The following is a 26,039-nucleotide window of genomic DNA, read 5'->3' on the forward strand; positions in this document are numbered from 1 at the left end:
TTTTGTTTTTACATATTTTATGACTTGTCCCTTTAGAGGCATTTTGCCATTGCTTTCATATGTTTATCTCTAATAATTCTAACTACTTTTTAATTAATTCTAATCTACTATGGGATGAGGTATCTGATAGTATATACTAAGAGACCCTGAATGAAAGCTTGAGAACAGCTGTTTCAGGAACATAAAAATCAGTTTTTTTTTTAACTCTGACTTGGAAGTTGTGTTCCTGAAGGTTCATGGAACTCCAGAGATTAGCACAATGCTGATATATTCAACAAAACATGCTGATAATTTTAAAATTAGATATCCATAGTTCGTCACTGATATTAGTTATTTGCAGGGAATAATGCTTTCTTCACATAATTGAATATTTATTAGCTATTTCAAATACAATTTATGGCCATTACATGTGATGTAGGAGCTTCCCAATGAATTATCTCATTGATAGTCCCTAAAAAGAGTACTTTTTTAACCACCAAATTATAAACTAGCTTCTCTTTCTATTAGTTTCTGAAACAAAGTTTTTGGTTCATCTTATTACAAATGGTCTGCTTTCCAGTCCAGCATGTGGTCATGTAGTCTGATATTATCTTCAGATTTGGTGTTCTTGTACAAGATAATAATTTTTAAGTATTTTGTGCAGAAAGAATTGATTATTTGGTTATACATACATTTACTCAGTGACCAACACCTCTCTGTTTTATAGAATTTAAGGGCTAGAAATAATTGTTTGCTTTGTCTTGTCCCTGCTCTATCTTCCAGACAGATACCTGAACCTGTATAATTATGATTTAATTTGAATATTAACATTTTTCCCAACCTCAACAAATACTGTTTTATTCTGTTATCAACCCAGTTACAAGTTACATAAAGCTGGTTGAGGACAGAAACCCTGTCATGAGTACCAGTCTCCTAATTTGCTTATCATTGGACATAGGCCAACCCCAATAACGTGAGCAAATATAAGTGTGTGCTCTGTGTTTCCTTTTCCAGAGGAATTTGTTATGTATCTATATATATGGGTATGTGTGTACTTACTACTAGATGAAGAAGATATTGAAAGAGACCATGGAGGTCAACAATGTGAAAAGTATGTGAAGGTAGAGGAGGGCAATTCTGTAAATGTCAGATTTAAAATAATTAAAGTAGTTGTTCGGGGGTGGGGGGAATACGGCTAAATTGCTGTCTCTACGATACAAACAAAAATTAATTCCTGATTCAGTGTTATTTTCATTTTATATACTTTCACTTTGTGACATTATTTTGAATGTAGCATTGTATTTATGTTAAATAGTAGAATCCTAAAATTAAGACCTCAATTTATAGGAAAAGTGTATGCAGTGTAATATCTCCAAGATCACATAGCCAGTAAGTGAAGGGAGCTAAAATTTCTAATCCTGAATTCAAGATTACTAGAATATTGTTTTTTTTTTTCCTATATTAAATATAGTATTATACAAGGACTTAAGTTTCTGCAAAGGTACCCAAGTAGCAGCATTTACTTGTTTTTATTATTGGGGTTCCACATTTAAAAAAAGGTTGAAGGCCTTCTGTACTATCTGGATAGAGTCTATCTAATTTTAGTTAAGGTTTTTGTTTTATGTACTGTCATGTCCCAACCTCACCTTAGGGGACCATATCTCTCATTTTATTAGAGAGAGGAAAGAAATGTACTTTAACTGAAATATACTTTGTCTAAATGAGGGATTGCATTTTTCTGTTGTCATCTAGAGTGCCTTCTAGTGGTATGCTGTATTTTAATAAGGTACCAAAAATAACTTCCTCCTACCAAGAAAACTCATAGTTTGTTGGCACAAAGGTAGTGAGCTACTCAACTAACTTAATAATTGCTTACCTATAGGAATGGTCAGGTATTTCTTACTTTTCAACTAAGGCTCATGAACATTTTTTATAATTATAAAGCACCTGAGTCCAGTGGTGTCATAGTCAGTAAAGGCTATGTGAACTGGTTTCATGACCCATATATACAGTGTGATGTCGAGCAGCAAATCTCCATAAACTCCTAGTATAACTAATATATGCCTCTCAATTATCTTAAGCAAAGAATGAGGGCATATGTCCTTAAAAGAGCTCGTTTAAAAAGTATATATATTTGTTTTTAACTGGTAAAATATATATAACAAAAATAATTAAGTGGACAATTCTTTGACATTAAGTACGTTGACAATACCATATAACTTTCACCACTATCTGTCTCCAGATGGTTTTCATCCTCGCAAACCAAAATGTATACTCATTTAGCAATAACTCTCCATTCCCCCCTCCCCCCAAAACTGGTAAACACTATTCTGCTTTCTGTCTCCATGGATTTGTTTATTCTAAGTATTTCATAAAAGAGAAGTCATTCAATATTTGTCCTTTTGTGTCTGGTGTATTTCACTTAACACGATGTCTTCAAGGTTTATCCATGTTGTATCATGTTCCACTACTTCACTTATTTTTACAGCCAACTAATAATCCATGTATGGATATACAACATTTTATTTATCCATTCATCTGTTGACAGACACTTGTGTTGCTTCCACCTTTTAGCTATCGTTAATAATGCTGTGATGAACGTTGGTGTACAAACACCTGCATTAGACCCTGTTTTCAGTTCTTTTGGGTACATACTGAGTATTGCCAAGGTCTTATGGTAATTCTGTGTTTAACTTTCTGAGGAACTGCCAAACTTTTCCACAGTGGCTGCATCGTTCTACATTCTTAGCAACATTTGTTACTGTTAAACCCTTACCAGGTTATGATTTCCAAATATCTTCTTCCATTCTGTAGGTTGTCTTTTTGCTTTCTTGATAATGTCCTTTGATGCACCAGAGTTTTTTATTTTGATGTAGTTCATTTTAACTCCTTTTTTTTTTTTGCTTATGCTTTTGGTATAAAATAAAAATCCATTGCAATTAGTCCATTACTGCCTTTTTTTTTTTTTTTTTTTGGTATTTAGTTGCTTTTTTGTAGTATACCATTTTGTAATAAAGAATATTCCAGGTCAGAAGGTGGGGTGGGAGAAGGGAGAGCAATATGAATAAAGTAGAAGACACAAAGATGGAAAAGTGTGGGGGCAGAAACAAATATGTCTTTAGAACAGAGGTATGTGAAGGTATAGGTCCAGGAAAGAGGCGACTGAGTCCAATCTTGATGGTTAAGCATTAATGGGACAGGGGAAAGCGTGACCATGTGATGTATGCCCAAATATAAGGAAGGAATTTTTCCTCAGATTTATCCCTAGATAAGAAACGAGTCAGCGTATGTTCAAACTGTTATCATACTCTTATGTTACAGAGCTTTCACTGTCCTTGATTTTGGACAACAGCAACCAAAACAGTGAAGAATGATATTTTAAAAACGGTGAGAATAAATGTGCCTGCAAGGACCTTAAATAGTGTAGGTGAGGATGTTTGTAGATGACCTCTGACAGAATTGGTTGTAAAAGTTTTTTTTAAAGCCCAATAAATTAAACACAGATTTGGTCCTTCTTCTTAAAGGCATGATTTCACTATTCAAGTACAGTATGTCACTGTAAATAGCTTGTTTTAAGATCATTTTAAGAAGTTACTACAAAGGTTACATGAATATAAGTCTAGAAGACAATGCAAAAAAAAAACATTTTCCAACTATCCTAATATTATTTTAACAAGGTGCTTGTCACTACAAATTTTACCTCAAGGCACAACTTAGGGAGTGTTATGCTCCAGAAAACTGAGTACTGATAATGTAGTTCCTGTGAAGATAAAAAGACTTACGTGTTTGAAGAGTGGATAGGATGGTGACGGTACTTTGAAATTAATAAATTTATATAATATGCAGTCTTAATTTAGGAATATAAATTAATGAGTTAAATATTTAGTAGATATTTTATTCACATTTCTCAATGTTTAAATATATTCAAGCTGGCCAGAAAAGTTTTCTGTTTTTTTAATTCCTTCTAGTCAGAAAATGAGGAAATTGTCTTATGTTCAGAGTTGCACTATATTTGGCTGTGTGTTGTATACTTAGTTTCTGAAAGTAAATTTTATATAATTCTGCATCCATTCATTCCTGATTATTTTATTAAAAAAGTGAAATCGGAATAAATCAGACATTATTAACTAGGAATAAAACAAGCATGGCTGTCACCATTATATTTTGGTGCTTTTAATCGGTATATGAAGAAGTAAGTTATAAATATCAGGAGAGCAAAAATATCATTTGTAGATTATCACCTGATAAAATCTAAGATGCTATAAAGGTGGCTCGATACATAATGAATATGCAAACAAATAGCTTATCTTTACATCAGCAGTAACCAATTAGTTGTATGGATTTATCAGGACATATGTAAGAAGCTATTGGTTGTAGCCTCATTTTAGGTAGCAAAAAAGTCATAAATCACCAATGTTCTCTTTGTTAGGTGATTGATGCCACTGATAAATGAAATTAAATGAAAATAGCCTGTTGTAGAATAATATTTATAGGATGGGCATGTTTTTTATTTGTTTGCTTTCCCCCCAAAAATGAAGAAAAGACAATGTACCTGTTTGTAAATGACCATTTATGCATAGAAAAAAAAACCGTAAAGGTGATATCCCAAACCATTAATCATGGTTGCCTCTTGAGAATGGGAAAGGAATTCAATTTTATTAAATGTTAAAATGATATATTGGCTAAATTTTTTTTTTACAAATGGTATAGCTTTTACATAAAATTTAAGTTAGTTATAGGTATCAGAGGGTCTTGAAAGTCAGCTATAAAGATCAGATTTTTATTTGTTTAGGTAAGGGGGTATTGACTTAGTAGCGATGATCTTATTATTATTTTTTTGTTTATTTCAAAATTTAGTATTTGTGTATCAGTTATGTTCCATGCATTACATTAGGTATCTTATGCCACGGTGCCCACACATGGTTGATTCCCAAAGGTCATTCCCTTTGTTCCACTTTTAATTGGGTGTTAGCATCCTTGATTTCAAAGGAGGAAACTTTATCTTGGCAGTTATGTGAGCAATCTTAGGTATTATAGTTAGCAAATGGTAGAGCTAAAATTTGAAACTGTCCCCTGATGACAGATTTCAATGCTTTTCCCACTGTTTTGTAGTTATAATCACATCTGTTCTTCAAGCAGATTAACTGTGCACTTGATAAAAGAGATTAAAAGAACATAAAGGAGGAGACTGGGTTAGCCTAATATAGGAGCCAAAGTGAGTGCTGGTGCTAAGAAATGGGGGAAAAAATTAGAGAAAGGAGCTATTTTGAAGTGGTATCCAGCACCAACAGTCTTTGTAAGTGGCCTGCTATTGGAGCAAGGAAGATAGTGGGTGAAGAACCAATGGTGACTCAAGTTTTGAAACATTGGTGAACTGTTCTTGGTACCATCACAGATAAATAACACCATAAGATAAACAGATACGTAAGGGGAATTGATGAATTTGGGTTTGTGCATGTCTTGGTTACTAGAATGATCGTATTTACAGGCACCAAAAGCTCTAGGTAAACATACTTCCTTTTGAAGCAGCTATTAATGACATAAAATAAAACTGAATTCTTATATTTTATTCTCAGCATCAGGGAATACAGCAGACAGGCCCCCCTCAACAGACAGTACAGTATTCACTTCCACAGACATCAACCTCCAGTGAGGCTACTATTGCACAGCCAGTGAGTCAACCTCAAACTCCACAGGTCTTGCCTCAAGTATCAGCTGGAAAACAGGTAAACAATTTCTGAGAGGGGGTGCTAAAAATGGGGTCCTTAAATGTAGATAGGCACCTCCTCCTTTCATTGTGAAAAGTCTATTGAAGATAGTTAATCTCACAGCAAAAATGATCATTGGCTCCTTTGCTGCATATGTATTGGTTAATGTAAATGGGTACGTACCACACCAACAACTGCAAAATACCTAACTTTTACGTTTATCAGGCTAAAATAGATATCACACATATTAGAACTAATGGGTTAAATAGAAGTACTTTGGTAGTTCTGAATCCCATGACATTTCTCTATAATTTGTCAGCTATATCTAATATTCTGGGTTTGCAACTATGCTTCATTTTCATGTAAATTTCTTGAGTGTCATCCCTCATCATCTACTGACAATCATAAAAACTTTGTGGATTGGTGTGGTTTTTTTTCAAAGCAGTCATTCTAATCTCTTGGAAAGTATTCTGAAAAATGTATACTCTTCAGATGACTTTTCTTCAACTTTATCTTTGGTGCTTCTTGTGCTTGTATGTTGGTATAGTGTGTTATTACTGTCATTTCATCATATCTGAGGTGCCATGTTAGTTGTAAAATGCACTGTTATTTGTGTACCGCCAAGTACTAAAAACACTGTCAATTTTCAGATATTTCCCAATTTCACAGATCTTAAAATAGCAGGGGGTGGATTATATCCTAGAATCAATGAAATATGGTAATTATACCTCTTGTTAGACTTCAGAATTGTAGAAACAATATGGATAGCATCCAATCCCTAGGAAGGAATTCATTTGAATTTCAGGAACTACTATAAGAGCAGCCATAGATGAATGATAGCAAACATGCCTTTAGACTATGGTGTCTGAAATATATCTAAACAAAGCTGTTAAAAAAGTACCTATAGAACTCTCCTTTTTTTATTGTTGAATGGCAAAGCCTTAGCAAAATTTTCTGCAACATAAGATTTGGAACAGTGGCCAGCTTCTTCGTTTCCTGCTATCCTTGCCCTAGTCTTATGTGGCACATTAACTTACACTAATGTATGCAGGGTTTTTAAAATTCCTTTTCTTTTGGCTAATATGTAAATCTTGCTTTGGCAGTCTTGCTTTCTAAAAAAGTCTGTCTGTTTTGTTTTTCTTTACCTTCCCAGCTTCCAGTTTCCCAGCCAGTACCAGCTATCCAAGGCGAATCTCAGATACCAGTTGCGACACAACCCTCAGTTGTTCCAGCCCACTCTGGTGCTCACTTCCTCCCTATGGGACAGCCACTCCCGACTTCCTTACTCCCTCAGTACCCTCTCTCTCAGATTCCCGTATCAACTCCTCATGTATCTACGGCTCAGACAGGTTTCTCATCCCTTCCAATCACAATGGCAGCTGGCATTAATCAGCCTCTGCTCACCTTGGCTTCATCTGCTACAGCACCTGCAATCCCAGGGGGATCATCTGTGGTTCCTAATCAGCTTCCAACCCTTCTGCAGTCTGTGACTCAGCTGCCAAGCCAGGTTCACCCACAGCTTCTGCAACCAGCAGTTCAGTCCTTGGGAATACCACCTAACCTTGGACAGGCTGCTGAGGTTCCGCTTCCCTCTGGAGATGTTCTATACCAGGTATTGTGTTAGGTATCTAAAAGGAGGGCAACAGGGAGTTTGCTTCTCATAGTAGACCATCAAAGACTTTTTAGAAGCTAGTAGTTGAGTATCAGAATAACTAGCAATAACAAAAATTGCCAGTCTCAACTGGAGAAGCTAAAATGGTAAAATTATGGGAACGGTGATGATGTCTGATGATTCCTATCTATGTATCTCAAGACACCTTTTGGGGGAAAAATGGTTCTCTCAATATTCAGTATTCAGTGCTAGAATTGATGCTAGATATGACAAATAGAGTAGATCGGCAACTTTTTTTATAGGCAAAGTAAATAGAATAGCAAACATGGTATCGATAAAAAAGCCTTCAGGGTTTGGAATCGTGATATTAGTATGTCATGATATGATGAGAATGACTGATACCTTGAAGATGTTTTGGATTCTCTCATTTAAGATTGGCTAGAAACTAGATATTTTTCTAGAAGGAATTCTTTTTTTTTTTTTTGAATCTTCATTTTATTGAGATATATTCACATACCACGCAGTCATACAAAACAAATCGCACTTTCGGTTGTTCACAGTACCATTACATAGTTGTACATTCATCACCTAAATCAATCCCTGACACCTTCATTAGCACACACACAAAAATAACAAGAATAATAATTAGAGTGAAAAAGAGCAATTGAAGTAAAAAAGAACACTGGGTACCTTTGTCTGTTTGTTTCCTTCCCCTATTTTTCTACTCATCCATCCATAAACTAGACAAAGTGGAGTGTGGTCCTTATGGCTTTCCCAATCCCATTGTCACCCCTCATAAGCTACATTTTTATACAACTGTCTTTGAGACTCATGGGTTCTGGGTTGTAGTTTGATAGTTTCAGGTATCCACCACCAGCTACCCCAATTCTTTGGAACCTAAAAAGGGTTGTCTAAAGTGTGCGTAAGAGTGCCCACCAGAGTGACCTCTCGGCTCCTTTTGGAATCTCTCTGCCACTGAAGCTTATTTCATTTCCTTTCACATCCCCCTTTTGGTCAAGAAGATGTTCTCCGTCCCACGATGCCGGGTCTACATTCCTCCCCGGGAGTCATATTCCACGTTGCCAGGGAGATTCACTCCCCTGGGTGTCTGATCCCACGCAGGGGGGAGGGCAGTGATTTCACCTTTCAAGTTGGCTTAGCTAGAGAGAGAGGGCCACATCCGAGCAACAAAGAGGCATTCGGGAGGAGGCTCTTAGGCACAATTATAGGGAGGCCTAGCCTCTCCTTTGCAGCAACCATTAGAAGGAATTCTTAAATCTGTTCCTCCTATTTAAATAATCTCTAGAAAGGGGAAAAGCAGTCATTTAAATTATGATTGTAGAATCATCTCCCCTAAATTGGAACCAGAAATATCTTTACATTTTCCTTATATTTTAGAAAGAGATTGGGCTCCTATTCTTCTTTGCTGTGTGCTTTTTTTACACGGCTTGCTATTTTGCTAATTTGAGACCCAACCTGCACTAACTCACCTTCCTCGTTTCTATCACAGGGCTTCCCACCTCGACTGCCACCACAATACCCAGGAGATTCAAATATTGCTCCCTCTTCCAACGTGGCTTCTGTTTGCATCCCTTCTACAGTACTATCTCCTCCTATGCCCACAGAAGCATTGGCTGCACCAGGTTACTTTCCTGCAGTAGTGCAGCCATATATGGAATCAAATCTTTTGGTTCCTGTGGGTGGTGTAGGAGGACAGGTTCAAGTGCCCCAACCAGCAGTGAGTTTAGCGCAACAAGTCCCCCCTACATCCTCCCAGCAAGCAGCTCTGGAGGTAAATGGAATTACTGTATGTTTGTATAGAAAACATAAATATAATGGGATAAAATGACAAAAGAGGAACATAGGCTCCCCTGGTTTAGTACTCATTTGCAGGCTATTTCAGACTAACTTCTGAATGACTTTTTCTTACAGCAGAATGAAATGCCAGTGTGGGGACCTTGTTGCCACTGGCTGTTCTGTTGGGAAGTGAGTGCATCTTGGAGAAGATTATCCCTGTTAGCACTTCACTTCTCCAGCTAGTATACTTTAGCCATTATTCTTGTCCTTTCACAAACTCTTGCCACTGGCAGTCGTAAGAGTATCTTATCCTGCTGTGTGCCCAGAATTCATTTTGCCCTAATGTGAGAAAGATCTGAATCATCTTTGTACTTTGCTCGCCTGCCCTATTGCACACTTCTGGTAAGATGCTGGCTGCATGGCAAGTTGTAGTTGCACACTGCCTAGCAAATATGTTGGCTGATCTCACCATGCAAGTCTGTACCAGAGACTAGCTTTAGAAACTTCTTTTGGAATTTTAAGACCACATCTCTGAATGCTGACTGTTAAGAATTTCTAGTAAGTTTAATGCTTGTAGGATTTAGGGGAGGGATAAAGAGGAAAAATAAAAGAGTGGTCTATTGGGGATAAATGATAAATGAAATGTGTTATTGCTTGAGATTTGAATTTTCCTTTCCGTTCACAGAGTACTCAAGGAGTCTCTCAGGTTGCTCCTCCAGAGTCAGTTCCAACAGCACAGCCACAGCCTACCCAGCCTACCCAGCCTACCCCTTTGGTCTCCTCTATAGATAGGTATGTAAACTAAAATTCTCCTTTGACTGGTGGATAAGCTGGTGTGAAACTCTAAAATATCAGGCGTTAAAATCTCATATTGTAAACTAAGCTTTTTTTTTTTAAAGTGCACATTCAGATGTTGCTTCAGGTATGAGTGACGGCAATGAGAATGTCCCTTCATCCAGTGGAAGGCATGAAGGGAGAACTACAAAACGGCATTATCGAAAATCTGTAAGAAGTCGCTCTCGTCATGAAAAAACTTCACGCCCAAAATTGAGAATTTTAAATGTAAGTACTGCTGCTTTGTGGGTTTCATAAAACTAAGGGAATTTGGCACTGAAAAGGATTTTAGAGGTCAGCAAATCCAATCCCTCACTTCATAAAATAACGATACCTAATCATTGTGTGATATATGATTTACATTTAATCCTCGGAAGCTCTTTGAAATGAATGTCACATTTTTCAGGTAGAAAAAGAAATGTAGCTCATAAAGCTATAACAGGGCCAACAGTTAATATCATATTTAAATATTTCTCAGGGATCACTTGTATTGATGAAAGTTTAAGACCTTCTGATTACCCAAATAATTACTTCTGAATTCCTTATTTCTATGGCAAGGCACTATTTGCCTTTTAGAAAAATAATTTAATGTTTTATTTTGTAAAGAAAGACTTTATGTTCTTTCCAGCCTCTTTAGTGGAAGATGACTGAGTAGATCAAAGGCTAGTATCTTCTCAAAGATTTTCTTGCTACCAGCTTGAAGCAAAGTACCACTGTTCCAACTCTGCTTCCTCAGGCTTAAATTCAAGCGATAATCTGCATTACTTTGTCAAATTCAGTAACAAAGCTAAATGTTTTGGTTTTTTGAGAAGTACCGTTCCTTTTTTTCTTTTTAGGTTTCAAACAAAGGAGACCGGGTAGTAGAATGTCAGTTAGAGACTCACAATCGGAAAATGGTTACATTCAAATTTGACCTAGATGGTGACAACCCAGAGGAGATAGCAACAATTATGGTATGTTACATTTGGAAGTTTTGTCTTATTACTTGATCTTAATATCCACTGCCATTGTGATTTACAGATGTTTTTGTCTAAGATGTGTCTAACTAGGTTTTGAAATTCTTCAAAAGGGAAGAGTGACCTTAAATACCAAATAAATAATAGAACTGATGGTATGCAGGTAGGGCAGAACTCAGAATGTGATAGTTGAATGACTTAAAGCTTGAGAGACTCCGTACTAATCATCCTGGCATCACATTTCTTTTGCAGGTGAACAATGATTTCATTCTAGCAACAGAGAGAGAGTCATTTGTGGATCAAGTACGGGAAATTATTGAAAAAGCTGATGAAATGCTTAGTGAGGATGTCAGTGTGGAGCCAGAGGGTGATCAAGGATTGGAGAGTCTACAGGGAAAGGATGACTATGGCTTTTCGGGTTCTCGAGTAGGTTCACCATAGTGAAACCTTATTTAAATTATTTTTGTAGTGCTAAATTTTCCGTGCACTATGTCCAATGATAGCATATTACACCTATTACCGAGATCATCAGATGTGTACATTCTCTTTGCATGTGGTGATTTGCTTTGCCTAATCGAGATTGCATTTGGGAATGAATTTAATAATTGTTGTTTGTTGTAGAAATTGGAAGGAGAGTTCAAGCAACCAACACCTGTGTCTTCCATGCCACAGCAAATAGGTGAATCTCTTTTCTTTCCATGTTTGCTTTTACCCTTGACATAAGGTGTGTGCTAATAATGAAACCTCAAAGGCTTGTGTTGGTAACAAGATATATAATAATAATGCAATTAAATGGTTTATTTCTTTTTTGACTAGGTGTTCCTACCAGTTCTTTAACCCAAGTTGTTCATTCTGCTGGAAGACGGTTTATAGTGAGTCCTGTGCCAGAAAGTCGATTGCAAGAATCAAAAGTTTTCACCAGTGAAATATCAGATGTGGGTAAGGAATTGATTCTTTTATGCACTTACGTAAGTTCTATTGCATTTCTGCTATATTGGAAACTTGGTCACCAAGCAGTAGTTCAAGTTCTGACATAGAGAAAGAGTAAGAAATTGAGATTATAACTAACAGATAAACACATAGACGAGGAAAATAGATACATGATGAGTAGAGAGGATTAAAAAAAAGAACAAGAAAGGATCCCCATACTAGATTACAGCCTATTACAGTATGTTTGTTTCTCCATTTAGTACTGTTGTAAATGCTTTGAGATTTCTCCGTGTTTTGTTGGAAATAAGTATTTGTACAAGGTTATTTTGATCAAACTACTGAGCATTTTAGTAATACCGAAACAGGTAGTTAGGACTGTCTGTTGAATCCACTCTTTTAAAATGGACTGATTGTTTTTTTTTTGTTGTTGTTTTTCCTTTGCAGTTGCTGCCTCTACATCTCATGGCCCTGGAATGAACTTGTCTCACTCTGCTTCATCCCTAAGTCTACAACAGGCCTTTTCTGAACTTAGACATGCCCAACTGACAGAAGGACCCAGTACAGCACCTCCAAACTTTTGTCATACAGGACCAACATTCCCAGTAGTTACTCCTCCCATGAGTAGCATTGCTGGAGTCCCAACCACAGGAGCAGCCACTCCTTCAGTATCAGTCCCTGCAACTTGCAGCCCTCTTAATGATGTTTCCACATCAGTAATTCAGTCTGAGGTTACAGTGCCCACTGAAAAAGGGATTGCTGGAGTTGCCACCAGCACAGGTGTAATAACTTCAAGAGGTCTCCCTAAACCACCTGTGTGCGAGCCACCAGTACTTACCAGTGTGGTTTCAAGCATCACAGTACCTACAGTTGTTTCGGTGTCTACAGCATCTCAGTCGGTTCAGGCCCCCACATCTGGGAACATTGTTTCTAGTACAGGCACTTTCCCCCCTATAACAGTTTCCACATCTTCAGCCCATGCAGTGGGCAGTGGTACTGCCCCAGGTGCTAAGCCTCTGGCTGTATTACCTCAGCAGGCTGCAGGCAGTACTGCTGGAGTCACCATACTAACATCAGTTTCTACCACCACTTCATTCCCAAGCCTAGCTTCCCAGCCCTCCCTTCAGCTTAGCAGCAGCAGCTCTACTCCTACACTAGCTGAAACAGTGGTGGTTAGTGCACACTCACTAGATAAAACATCTCATAGCAGTACAACTGGGTTGGCTTTGTCCCTCTCTGCACCATCTTCCTCTTCCTCCTCTGGAGCAGGAGTGTCTAGTTCTATTTCTCAGCCTGGTGGAATACATCCTTTGGTCCTCCCATCAGCTGTGGCTTCTACTCCTGTTCTTCCCCAAGCAGCAGGAACTATTTCTGCACCTTTATTACCACAAGTACCTAGTATTCCACCCTTAGTACAACCTGTTGCCAATGTGCCTGCTGTACAGCAGACATTAATTCATAGTCATCCTCAACCAGCTTTGCTTCCCAACCAGCCCCATACTCACTGTCCTGAAATAGATGCTGATACACAACCCAAAGCTCCTGGTATTGATGACATAAAGACCTTGGAGGAAAAGCTGCGGTCTCTGTTTAGTGAACATGGCTCATCTGGAGCTCAACATGCCTCTGTGTCATTGGAGACATCACTAGTAGTAGAGACCACTGTCGTGCCAGGCATCCCAACCACTGCTGTGGCACCAAGCAAACTCGCGACTTCCACTGCAAGTACTTGCTTACCACCAACCAGTTTGCCCTTAGGAACAGCTGGTTTGTCAGTTATACCAGTGGTCACACCTGGACAAGTTACTACCCCCGTCAGCTATGTTTCAGCCCCAGCCAGCACATCATCAGGAGTGAAGCTTGGAACTGCTTCTTCAAAGCCCCCTTTAACTAAGGCTTCGGTATGATTCTTGAGACAGAGTCATCTAATTTACTTTATCTTCCTTATTTGTTTTGAAATAATTAAATACATATCATCACACACACACATACCCATAAGTACATTTTCAACTCAGCCTTGCAAATTAGAAATTTAATTACTAAGGGGACTTATAGTAAGCAGTTAATATTTGTTATATAAGTTGACTGAAGGTGATTGGAGAATATTATATGTACATTGAACACAGGATTTTTTTCTTTTGCAATATGGCAGGATTTGGGGGTTAATTATACTGCACAATTTTCTAAGACTACAGAACAATCAGATAAAAAGCAGACGTTTCTTCCTAATTGGTACAAACTGAAGAAAGCTATATTCCAAAAGGAAACTTAATGTTTCTGTCAGCGAGTAATAACCTGGTAACAGCAGTTCACAGTCTTTGTTTCAGTGAGAGTGAATCAAATTTTCTGCCTTGCTGTGGATTCCACAGATACACAATTTAGGTTTATAACCGATTGGAAGTTGGTGATGGAATTGATACAGAGGAGGAGAATAATCCTGGGAATAAAATAACTAGAATGTATTTTCTAATTCTGCTGTGGTGGATGTCCTCTCATTCTGCCATCTACAACCTCTCTAATCTTCTCCAAATAACAAGGCTATGTTTTGTCTACTATATTGTATGCTCCAGCCATCTTTCTGCATTGCCATTCAATGAGATTCTTTTTACAGTAGGGTAATACAGAGCCTTCACTCAGACAAAATAGAAATTGCTTGATAATATTAGATTTCTGATGCCTTTTTATTTTTTATCAGACCCAACCTTTATTTCTGAACCAACAACTGATATTTTTTAAGAAAAATTTTGTTTGTCTTAGCAGAAGCCTTGAAAATACTCTCTCAAATAAATGGCTCAAGAGTAGCTGTACTGACTGTGCCTGTCATGTGCATAAGGCCTTTGTTGTCTCTGTTTTCCCTAGGGTATAGTCTTTTACTATATTTTTACTATTCATTTTATAGATACAGATATAGTAAACCCCTAAGTTACTATATTTTTATGTCCTTTATTAAGACAGATACCAGATTATAACACAGGTGACAAGCATCCCTTACCTAGATACATTTATTCTTATGCTTCTGCATTCAAACAAGGTGAATTGCTTTTTACTCTGCAGTCTCTACTGTTCATGTCTCATGGACTTGAATTTCCCTTCATTGTCTGTAGGTGCTGCCAGTAGGTACTGAACTTCCAGCTGGTACTCCACCTAGCGAGCAGCTGCCTCCTTTCCCAGGACCTTCACTAACTCAGGTGCCCCAAAACTTGGCAGATTTCTTTCTGTGCCCCTACTTTTTTCATAAAGCTTATTTGAATTCTCCATTGCATGATCTTGGCTTTTGACTCCTATTTGGCTGTTACTCTCTAACATCTTTCATTTAAAACAGTATAGCTAATGGCACAGACCCTTCTTAAACTAAGAAACTTCATAGTTCTTTTGTTTGTAATATTGCTATAGGTCACCTAGAAAACATTTGATATTAATGTATTTTCATAGCATTTGAAGTGAGAAAATGGCAAAGCGACATTTTCCAAGAGAAATAACTCCTGTTATTCATACTTTTGTAGAATAGTGAAATTGCATCTTAAATGTGAAGTGAGCCTAACAGGCCCTGAGCTGTTGTGGAAGTCAAAAGGGATATGTAATCAAAATTAACTTTGAAAGTTCCTTGAGAAAGGGACCACATCGATTATTTAATGTACCATTTTTCTGTAAGTCCAACACAACCAGTTTTTCTTGAATGTTTGATGTTTCTTTCACTGTCCACCAAATAAAGTAATTGGCTTAAATGCACATACAAGGGTCATATTTCATGAAGATTTTGTACCATATCTTTCATTTCAAAAGTCATACATTATGAAAGGCACTCAGGGACAGAGACCAGCAATATGAACATGAGATTCCCATCTCACACTCAGTTCTCATTGAGTGAGTGGAGTGGTGGTCAGAAGTGCCCGCAATGTTTAAATTGTTGTTTCCCTCTCCCACTGCACCTTACCACCCAGCACATTTTGTTGAATTACCATAAGGAAAGTACTCATTGTGAATCCACTGTAATCATGAAAATGCTTCTAATGTAGAACAAGCTAGTAAATGTTGAAACTAAATTAGGAATTTATTTTAGAATGGTATGTAAGAAAAATACAGTGGATTGCTTTCTTGAGAAATCTAGTCTGAACTTATCCCTACTTCTTTGATTCCAGTTGTGCAGTAGACCACAAGTTGAGGAACTTGCCACAGTCAAGTAATAATTCCAACAGAGAACCTACTCCCATTAGCTACCAAATTTTTAAAAATTGCATTGTGTAGGTCTATATATTATGAAAATTAAATCTATTTTTTCAAAGAAAACATTTTCCTAAGAGAGCTTAAAGTGTGATAAGACATTTAGAAGGGAAGAAGTAAGTGGACAGTGCTTGCATATAGAGGGAGAAGGATAAATGAAGGCTTTTGTGAGAATAGGTTGATAGAAGCCAAAAATAGAAGCTGTGTGATTAGAGGCTGAGGTAGAGGGTGAGAGCTATGGCCTTGGGGTAGATGGTAGTAGAGCCACGGCTGACTGGATGAAATGCCTGCGTAGACCTCTTTCTCCTTGCTGCCATCTGGAGGGCGTAAGAAGTATAGATTGTAAGAGGTAAAGAAAATAATATCCCTTGGTTGGGACAGAATATGTTAATGCCATTTTTTATTCATAGGAACAAGCTCCTAGAAAGGTGTACAAAACTGAAAAAGAAAATAGGGGAACAAGTGATGTGATTAGTCTGTCAGTAAATCTTGATGTATTTTTCAAGATATATTTTCTATGTAATGACAGATGAATAACTTTTCTGTCAGTTTAAGCAACATCAAACAGAAGGGAAGCAACGAGACTTTGAAATTGGGAAAAAATATAACTGAGTTTCTCTTAAGTCTTGAGAAACTAACATAAAATCTTGAGAAACTGAAAGAAATACTAAGTGGAATGATTCAATGACTAGGCAAATGTTATGTTGTATCAGTCTAAATAGTAAGTTCAACTTGAAATTGACTTCATGTAGTGTCTCTGATGGTACCAAAGAGCTATATTTAACTGTGGATGTTTTTGTTCAGTCCCAGCAACCTCTGGAAGATCTTGATGCTCAATTGAGAAGAACACTTAGTCCAGAGACTATTGCATTGACATCTGCAGTGACATCTGCAGTTGATGTAAGTTTTGAAAATCTTGATGAAAGTCTAACTGTACCCTAATTTATTATATTCTTGGAGCACAAAAGGTAACCTAAACCATTATTAGTAATACCTTTAACAGCTTTTCAGAAGGGTCCTTACTTGTTCTAGCCAGCATAACTCAGATTAATGAGATTAACACTGACCCAATAATGTAACTATGGAAAATATTTTATTTGAAAGATACTTTTCTTGTCTTACCTCTGGTTAGAATTATGACACAGATTAACCCTATAGGTTTTGTATTTATGCTTTGGAGGGGGCTACACTTTAAATTTGAAGTTTAACTTCTACCTTTTTGGCTTGTGAGACAAAAATGTTCCGATGAAAGCTACTTTTTATGAATATCCAAATTATAATCTCAAATAACCTATGAGAAAAAATAAGAAAGCAGTATGGAAAATTAAGACTCAAAATTTCTTCTGTAAAATGCTATCTTTCTTTATATCACATTTATATTTAGGCTGCAAAAAATAAAGAAAAGAAAATTCCCTCAGCATAAGTGTTTCTTCAAAAGCATATCCCTATCTTTCTGCCCTTACAAAAACCAGAGGAAAGGCAACAAGGACAAAAGTTTTTAAGAGTGAAGCTAAAGATCTTGTGGTGTATGTGTGTATGTTTTACAGCCTGTGTCCGTTGTGGCTCCAACAGCAGTTGCAGAAGCAGGAGCACAGCCTCAGAAGGATGGTGAGAAGCATCCTTCTTATATTACAACTTCCAGTCCTGCCTGTAATTGGTTATAGAGGTTACCATTTCAAAGACACATTCTTGAGAATGTAGGTGTATTTGAGATTATTATAAGGAGCAGTGTATGTTTTTCATGATCAGGGAGAATTGGTACTAATATCTAGAGCATGTAAGATTAGCAATTTAATGAATCTTTTGTATATGTCATTTTGGGGAAGTTTAACAGGGTAATGATAGTATTTTAGCAAAAGACAGTGTTACTGACTAGGCCAGATCCCTGCTGTGGGACGTTATGAAATTCAAGCATATTTATAAAAGTTAATTTACTGGTAACCTCTTGGCTTTTATAACATTGGATATATAGAGATGGGTTTGAATAGCCTGGACAGTAGAAACAAATGTAAGATTTCAATTAATCAGTTTAAACATTATTTTTTTCTTTTTCTGGGAGTCTTTGGTTTTGGTGTGTACATAAATATATCTCTTTAAAACAGCACATTTTCAACTTAATTTTGTAAAGATTACCAACTAATTTTGCAAGAATTACCCATAACAACAAATTATAGACTTTTCATCACCATGTGCTTACACATAAGTTCCTATCAACTAATTCTGTTATCAAATTTTATTGTGACTCTGACCACATCATCAGACCCACGTAACCAGAGAAATTTAAGGCTTTTTATTTTTGTGCCATCTTTTCCTTCAGAATCATTTATATTAAAAAATGAAAATAATAAAATGAGGGCTATACTTAGCGTGATTATTGTATAGCACATGCTGAATATTAACTTTCCTCTTTTTATAATATGTCCACTCTCCTCAGCACCACCTGACATAATGTACTTAACCTGTAAAAATTACCATTAATAAGGTTACTTAATACTTCTTAACTTTCTTCCTGTCTTCCTTCAGTTGCTAAATTCAGTTATTTTTAAGGCAACTACGTTCTGAATTGGCTCTCTCGCTTTAAAAGAACTACCTTAAAAATCAGCAGAACAGACTAGAAAGTCTCTCAATGGACAAATTAAAAAGGGAATGTAGAATATTACAAAAGTAGCCTTTCAGATCAGTGAGAAAAATGTCAGGGATATTTCAGTGAATGATTGGGACAACTAGATAGCCGTCTGGAAAAAAGCAAAGATAAATCCCTAGCTTAGACCAAAATATACTCCAAATGGTTCAAAGATGAAAGATACTTAAAATAGTACTGCAAGAAAACATTAGATGGATATTTTTCCTTTTTCTTTTTTCTTTTCTTCTTCTTCTTTAACTTTCCAAAGCATGATTCAACAAACTTTTTAGGCTTTCAAACCATATAATGTCTTTCACAACCACTAAATTTCCTGTTGCAGTGCAAAAGCAGCCACAGCAGCTTTGTTCTAATAAAATATCGTTTACCAAAACAAGCAATAGGCTGAATTTGGTCCATGGTTTGTTTGTTAATCAATAAGTGTTAGTACCCACTGGTGACTTGGTACCCCGTCTGTAATAAATCTTAATGTCTTTCAAAGTTTTAAATGGAAATGATTCAGCACTTCCATTCTTAGATATTTATTCCACAGGTCTATAAGAATATATTTATTATAGTGCTTTTATACTAGCACGAAATTTGGAATGACTTAAATGTCCATCAGTATAATTCTCGTTAAAATAAAGTACATAAAGATTACTTGGTTCGTGTGTACAGTGTAATAGTATGCAACCATGAAAGAATAGGGCATTGATATCGCATGATCTTTTAGATATATCATTAAGTGAATGCATCAAAATCATATTCTACTAGTTGTATAAAATAAAGAAAGTATGTGCTGGTGGGTATATATAGTTGTCCCTACAGAGGAGGACCTAGGTGGCTTTAAAAAGTTACTGAAAACTACTTTGCAAAGATTCTGAGAACTATAATTCCCTGTTCTAGAATTTTTGCCTAAGTGTTGGCATTGAGAATATAAAATTAGCTATTTTTCATTTAAAAATGGGTCTTTAATATCCTAGGTAAAATTTCATCCTTCCTTTTTTTATATTTCTGTGTTAAAGAAACAGTAATTGCGTTCTTTACTACCTAGTAATCTTAGTCTTTATAGTGTCTCTTAATGTTGTAGTTTGTTTATATATAACTTTTATTCCTTGAAACGTACATTTTTGTGTGTGTGTGTACAAGAAAAGGTAGATGGTTAATTAAATTTTCAGGCCTTGACAATATTTGACAAACAGTATAACCTTTGTAACTGAAGGTATCTGGTAATAGAGCAACAATAATTATTTTCCCTTGTTGGACGAAACTTAAGGAATAAAAGGGTTAGGGGAGTTTTCCTTTCCTCTTGTGAAATGTAGTTTCATTTTGTCATATTTCTGGCCAAAGTGCAAAAGAAGCCAACTAAAATGAGATGCTAATATAAGCTGTTTTCATCTTCCATGTATTTTTTGTTTTTCAGTTTCTAAAGGCCCTGTCCTAACAACTAGTTCAGGAGCTGGTGTTTTTAAGATGGGGCGATTTCAGGTAAGACAGTCGCTTCTCCTTTCCTCGATTCCCTCTTTTGGAGGAGTTATAAAATCTGTATCTAATAAAATTATTACTTACCTAGTTGAGATGTAATGGCCAATCTGATGAAGTATTTCTTTTGTATAGCATTTATAGTTCTTTTTATCATTTTCCTCTCATAAAAATAATGCCTGCTACTTAAGGAAAATACATGCTAATTGTTCTAGTTTGCTAATGCTGCCGGGATGCAAAACACCAGAAATGGATCGGCTTTTATAAAGGGGGTTTATTTGGTTACAAAGTTACAGTCTTAAGGCCACAAAGTGTCCAAGGTAAGTCATCAGCAATCAGGTACCTTCACTGGAGGATGGGCAATGGTGTCCAGAAAACCTCTGTTAATTGGGAAGGCACGTGGCTGGTGTCTGCTCCAGAGTTCTGGTTTCAAAATGGCTTTCTCCCAGGACATTCCTCTCTAGGCTGCAGTTCCTCAAAAATGTCACTCTTATTTGCTCTTGGGGTGTTTGTCCTCTCTCAGCTACTCCGGAGCAAGAGTCTGCTTTCAATAGCCGTCTTCGAATTGTCTCTCATCTGCAGCTACTCTTTCAGCTTCTGTGCATTCTTCCAAGTGTCCCTCTTGGCTGTACTAGCTTGCTCCTTCTGTCTGATCTTATATAGTGCTCCAGTAATTTAATTCAGACTCATCCTGAATGGTTGGGCCAACACCTCCATGGAAACTAACCAGTCATAGTCATCACCCACAGTTGGGTGGGGCACATCTCCATGGAAACACTCGAATTACAATCTAATTAACACTGATAGGTCTGCCCACACAAAGATTACATCCAACTGGCACCCTAATTAAGAACCCTAGGGAAAAATATCACTCATAATCCCACTAGCCTCCAACAATTACTTTTTTGGGTATATTTCCTTCCATTCCTTTTTTTCTATACATGTATGTGTCTAAAATGTACCGTTGCTCTGAATGATTTTTTGTAGCTTTCCTTTTTCTATCTATTACTTGGTTATCTGACCATTCTTCTATTGTTGGTCATTTCGGTTATTTCTGATTTTCCCTAAGTTATTAGTAAAGTCAGTATCTTTGTGTATGAAAACTTCTTGCATGTTTAGGATAATTTCCTTAAGATGAATTCCTGAAGTGATCCTATACTATTTTATTTCCCCAAACTGGTCCACAATTGTACATTTTCTGGCTCTTAGTATTTGCAAATCACTTTTTTTTTTTTATACTGCTTTCACAACTACTTCAGATTATTCTCATAAATAGCACTTGGAGTTAGAGATAATAGGTGATATTTTTCTCATTTGTAAACTGAGGTTCTGGCAGTTTGTAACTAGACAGAGTCTATATTTTTAATACATGGAAGAACCAGGACAGGGTTCTTGATCCTCCTTTAGTACCAATTAGTTGTATTGATTCTTGAAGCTTAGCTTTGCCTTTAATATTTATTGGATTTAACCTTAGTAGTTTTTCTTATTCACAGGCAACTTCTAAGATTTTATGATCTGCTATTATTTATGTTTCGGCTAAGACATGAATCTGAATGACATGAGGTGTAAAAGCAAATCATTTACTTAGAAAGAGTTCCTGTGCATGGCATGGGATATGAAAACACAACATTTAGTCTTAAGCTTAGCCAGTCACTAAGCATCTGCATCTCAGTACAGATTTGTTATTCCCTGTAATGGTATTCAATTTATTTGCACATTCAAAGTTGAAGGGACTTTTTAAAGGGAAAGTCTATTCAGTGACTGGTGAATAAAGTGATTCTTGTTTTGTTTGTTTAGTTTTTGTTTATGTTGTCCCTGCTAAAAATTGAATATTGAGGGCTTTTGGGTTTGAATCTCACTTTGGCCTCTTTTTCCATCAGGTTTCAGTTGCAACAGATGATGCCCAGAAAGAGGGTAAAAGTAAGTCAGAAGATACAAAGTCTGTTCATTTTGAATCCAGCACTTCAGAATCCTCAGTGCTCTCAAGTAGCAGTCCAGAGAGCACCTTGGTGAAGCCAGAGCCTAATGGAATAACCATTCCTGGCATCTCTTCAGATGTGCCAGATGGTGCCCACAAAACCCTTGCCTCAGAGCCAAAGTCAGAATCTGGGCAGCCTACCAAGGTTGGACGTTTTCAGGTAACAACTACAGCAAACGAAGTGGGTCGTTTCTCTGTATCAAAAACCGAGGACAAGATTTCTGTGACAAAGAAGGAGGGACTGGTGGCAACTCCTCCTTTTACAGAATTGGAACAAGCTGTTCTTCCTGCTGTGATACCAAAGAAAGAGACGGCTGAGCTGTCAGAGCCTTCACATCTGAATGGGCCTTCTTCTGACCTGGAGGCTGCCTTCCTAAGTAGGGATATGGATGATGGTTCAGGTAGTCCACACTCCCCCCATCAGCTGTGTTCAAAGAGCCTTCCTATCCAGAATCTAAGTCAGAGCCTTAGTAATTCTTTCAACTCCTCTTACATGAGTAGTGACAATGAGTCAGATATTGAAGATGAAGACTTAAAGTTAGAGCTGCGACGGCTACGGGAAAAGTAAGTGTATTTTCTTCTGTAAAGGAATACGTAATGTCCAGAAAACTTTAAAGATGGGCTTCAGAGGTAGTTTGTGGTCTAGTCTCCTCATTTTATAAAATGTCCATTATCATACCCTAATTTTAATGGCAGATATTGTACCAAGATCTAGATCTTGGTGCCAAGGTTGGTATTCAAAAGCTTAAGTTACCTGATAGTTCATTAGGTTTGCTATATTCATAAGGACCTGTACCATTTCTAGTTGAAGAACTTCTTGAGCACCTTTGTATGATTGTTACTATAATATTTTTAATAATAGCACTTTTTATCATTAACCATTCTTAGTTGTGTATTAGTCTGCCAAATGAATCTGATGGTGGCAATGGGATGTATGATTGTGTTGGCAAGTTTTGTTGGTTATATTTGGCAAATTGGATAAGAGGAGCAATTTCAACTCTTTTGCATATGGCCTTGAGAGTCAGGAAATCTTTTTCTGTTAACACATCATCACCATTTGTTGTTGGCTAGGAGCTTGCTAGGATTTGGTTTGAGTAATCGAGACCAGCAAGATAAGTTGAAGAACTAGACTCTTCAGGTAGTAGAACTTGGATTAAGTACATTTGGGGAAAAGGTTCATGAGTAAGTAAATACTTGAAAGCAGGTGAAAGAATACATTCTTAATTTTGAATGATGATCGTTATAATATTTTGAATTGTGTTTGGTTATCTTTCATAGACATCTTAAAGAGATTCAGGACCTGCAGAGTCGCCAGAAGCATGAAATTGAATCTTTGTATACCAAACTGGGCAAGGTTCCCCCTGCTGTCATTATTCCCCCAGCTGCTCCCCTTTCAGGGAGAAGACGACGACCTACTAAAAGCAAAGGCAGCAAATCTAGTCGCAGCAGTTCCTTGGGGAATAAAAGCCCCCAGCTTTCAGGTAAAGAGCTCTAGCCAGGTCAGCCATGGCTTTCCATCTTTTTTTTCTCTGTCTCCAACTGCATGTATAATTCATGGAGCATTCATTACTATCACTAAGTTTCAAAGGCAGTTGACTTTCCAGTATTCTTGCTTTCTTGACTTTTCTATTCCCCATATTTCTAGTACTTCTCTTGAGTCGATGGAAATAGAGTGTGTTGTACAGTGGCTATTCCATTGTAATACATATTGCTATCAACTGGTAGTCTTCATTTAAAGTTGCTCTTAAGAATGAAGCTTTTAGCCTTGGCTGCTAACTCCTGTAACTCACATTAAATCAAACTCTCAGGCAGGTGGGAAGAAAATACATTATTCTCTTATTTCATAAGAAAGTTCAGGTAGATTCTTCTTTTTAATGAATGAGTTGGCCATAATTGCAACTGAGATGAATGTAGATGTCATAAATATTTATAAATAGTAATGTTCTTGATCAGGATTTTTATTTCATTTACCTATATTGTGATAAAGAATTACTAGTCGTTGTAATCAAAGAAATAGTTAAATTGTAATCTCTTGTAACGGACTATGGTTTGTCTATTTTTAATTGTGATGTACTTAGAGGGACTTGACCCTTTGATGAAATTGTGGTAACTTTAACAGATAATTAGTTTGAAAGAGAAAGAGGGCTAAAATAAGTTGAAGAGCAGTTGGAAACTTCTTAGCAGCTGTTCATTTTCTGGAAGTTTTCAGGGATGTCCAAATCTTTTCTCTAGCCCATGAAAGCAATTCATAGCAACCTATTAGTAGTGGTGTGTTTATAAGGGACATCGGCTAATTTACATTCTGATCCCAAGAAGTTTAAGCAAAGACTGTCCAACAAATGTATGTCTATCATGATCCAACATCTTTTGTAATAAGGAAAAAAAAAAGCCATTGTGGAATTGCAAAATGGAAATTCTTTCATATCCATTGCAAGTTCTGCTCTAACCCAGCTCAGACTTGTGAACCATCTAGGTTATCTAAAGCTAAAAGTCATCCTCTGGGGTAGTTTCATATAGAGCAATACTCTCATCCCCTATTGCCTGTTGATTCTGTCATTCCACACATCCCCACCTATCAGTGAGCCCTTTGTTGTTTGATCAGTTGCAATTTTTGACCCATCATTAATTACTCAAGGGGACAAATTGGGGGAATAAGAACAGTGCCTATAAGGAGCATTGGGGAAGCTGCACATGTTTCTTCATCCCAGTTTATCTTTTGACAGGTAACCTATCTGCCCAGAGTGCAGCTTCAGTCTTGCACCCCCAGCAGACCCTCCACCCTCCTGGCAACATCACAGAGACTGGGCAGAATCAGCTGTTACAGCCCGTTAAGCCATCTCCCTCTAGTGACAACCTCTATTCAGCCTTCACCAGTGATGGTGCCATTTCAGTACCAAGCCTTTCCGCTCCAGGTCAAGGTAAGAAATCAAAGCAGCTATCATCTTCCAAAAGCATCAAAATGGAGATGATGCCATACCTGGGACAAAAGCCTGATGAGTAAATCTATTGTTTGCTCTGACCAGAAGACAGCTTGCATACTCCCCACTTAAGAATCTTTGGGCTGAAAAGGAATTTGGGTGATGATTTAATTAGGTGGGCCATTGTTCCCATGTGGTGAAATAGCTTTCTTGAAGTGAAAAGTTAACGCCTGGGACCTATGTGAGGCCTTACCAAATAATAACTCATTTGGTATTTGGGACCATTACTTTAATAATAAGCTGTGATTTCTTGGACCAAATTCTAAGGAACTGTAGCAGTTTCCAAAAGCTAATGCATTTGCCTAGCCAGGGTAGAATTTTTTTAACTTCTAAGTATGGGAGTGGCATGTTAAGGTAAATAACTCTACAATTCAAGTTTCTATCTATAACCTACTTTATTCAAATAACAGTTTTGTTCCTTAAGTGATTACTCAAAACAAGGAATGAATCAGGAGCAGAGAAAAGATCTACTAACATTAGAGTAAGAATTGAAAAGTGTTGGGTGTCTAGGTGGAAAAGAATGAAGAAAATATAGATAACTAGCTTAGCTGCCTTTGCCGCAATATCACAGAGTTTTGGTCATCACAAGATTCATAAGAAGTGCAGGCTAGCTAGCATTATTCCAACTGAGAAAAGCTTCAGCACTTTGCAGATGGAGGGGATTGAGGCCTAATATTTCTTAGACTACGTCTGCCCTTCCCCCCAGAAGCGTGTTCTTCTCTGTACCATGTTAGTGCATTTCACCACTCAGGTTTCTAACATCTTGTAGTTGTGTTCTGTCTCTTCTCCTCTCTCTGTTCTTCCCTGTTTTTCCCCTCTCACAGGCTGTGCGAAGTTTAACTGTGCATCTGAGCAGGTGACGTTCAAACCTGGTGGCAGGAGGACCCGATTTCTGAGTACGCCCTGCTTGGCTCTTTGTGTGTAACACCTTTACTCCTTCCTTGTCC

At 37.1% G+C, this 26,039-nt stretch overlaps 1 protein-coding gene across 20 annotated transcripts in view; it reads left to right on the plus strand.

Annotated features, from left to right (window-relative positions):
* The window catches only part of WNK1 (WNK lysine deficient protein kinase 1), a 179,779-nt gene that overhangs the window by 144,697 nt on the left and 9,043 nt on the right, over positions 1-26,039 (plus strand). For 5 of the 20 annotated variants that reach the window (XM_037845475.1, XM_037845478.1, XM_037845485.1 and 2 more), the window contains 18 exons: positions 5,556-5,705; positions 6,841-7,299; positions 8,810-9,091; positions 9,782-9,888; positions 9,996-10,158; positions 10,767-10,883; positions 11,139-11,312; positions 11,508-11,565; positions 11,703-11,825; positions 12,261-13,714; positions 14,918-15,001; positions 16,839-16,934; positions 17,582-17,642; positions 20,078-20,142; positions 22,017-22,678; positions 23,393-23,595; positions 24,838-25,032; positions 25,917-26,009. In XM_037845475.1, the coding sequence (XP_037701403.1) occupies positions 5,556-5,705; positions 6,841-7,299; positions 8,810-9,091; positions 9,782-9,888; positions 9,996-10,158; positions 10,767-10,883; positions 11,139-11,312; positions 11,508-11,565; positions 11,703-11,825; positions 12,261-13,714; positions 14,918-15,001; positions 16,839-16,934; positions 17,582-17,642; positions 20,078-20,142; positions 22,017-22,678; positions 23,393-23,595; positions 24,838-25,032; positions 25,917-26,009 (4,546 nt within the window). The remainder of the gene's footprint in view (positions 1-5,555; positions 5,706-6,840; positions 7,300-8,809; positions 9,092-9,781; positions 9,889-9,995; positions 10,159-10,766; positions 10,884-11,138; positions 11,313-11,507; positions 11,566-11,702; positions 11,826-12,260; positions 13,715-14,917; positions 15,002-16,838; positions 16,935-17,581; positions 17,643-20,077; positions 20,143-22,016; positions 22,679-23,392; positions 23,596-24,837; positions 25,033-25,916; positions 26,010-26,039) is intronic. The other 15 variants (XM_037845480.1, XM_037845481.1, XM_037845487.1 and 12 more) reach the window with 8 other exon arrangements.

This window comes from Choloepus didactylus, chromosome 8 (genome assembly GCF_015220235.1).
Source record: "Choloepus didactylus isolate mChoDid1 chromosome 8, mChoDid1.pri, whole genome shotgun sequence".
NCBI classification, from domain to species: Eukaryota; Metazoa; Chordata; class Mammalia; order Pilosa; family Megalonychidae; genus Choloepus; species Choloepus didactylus.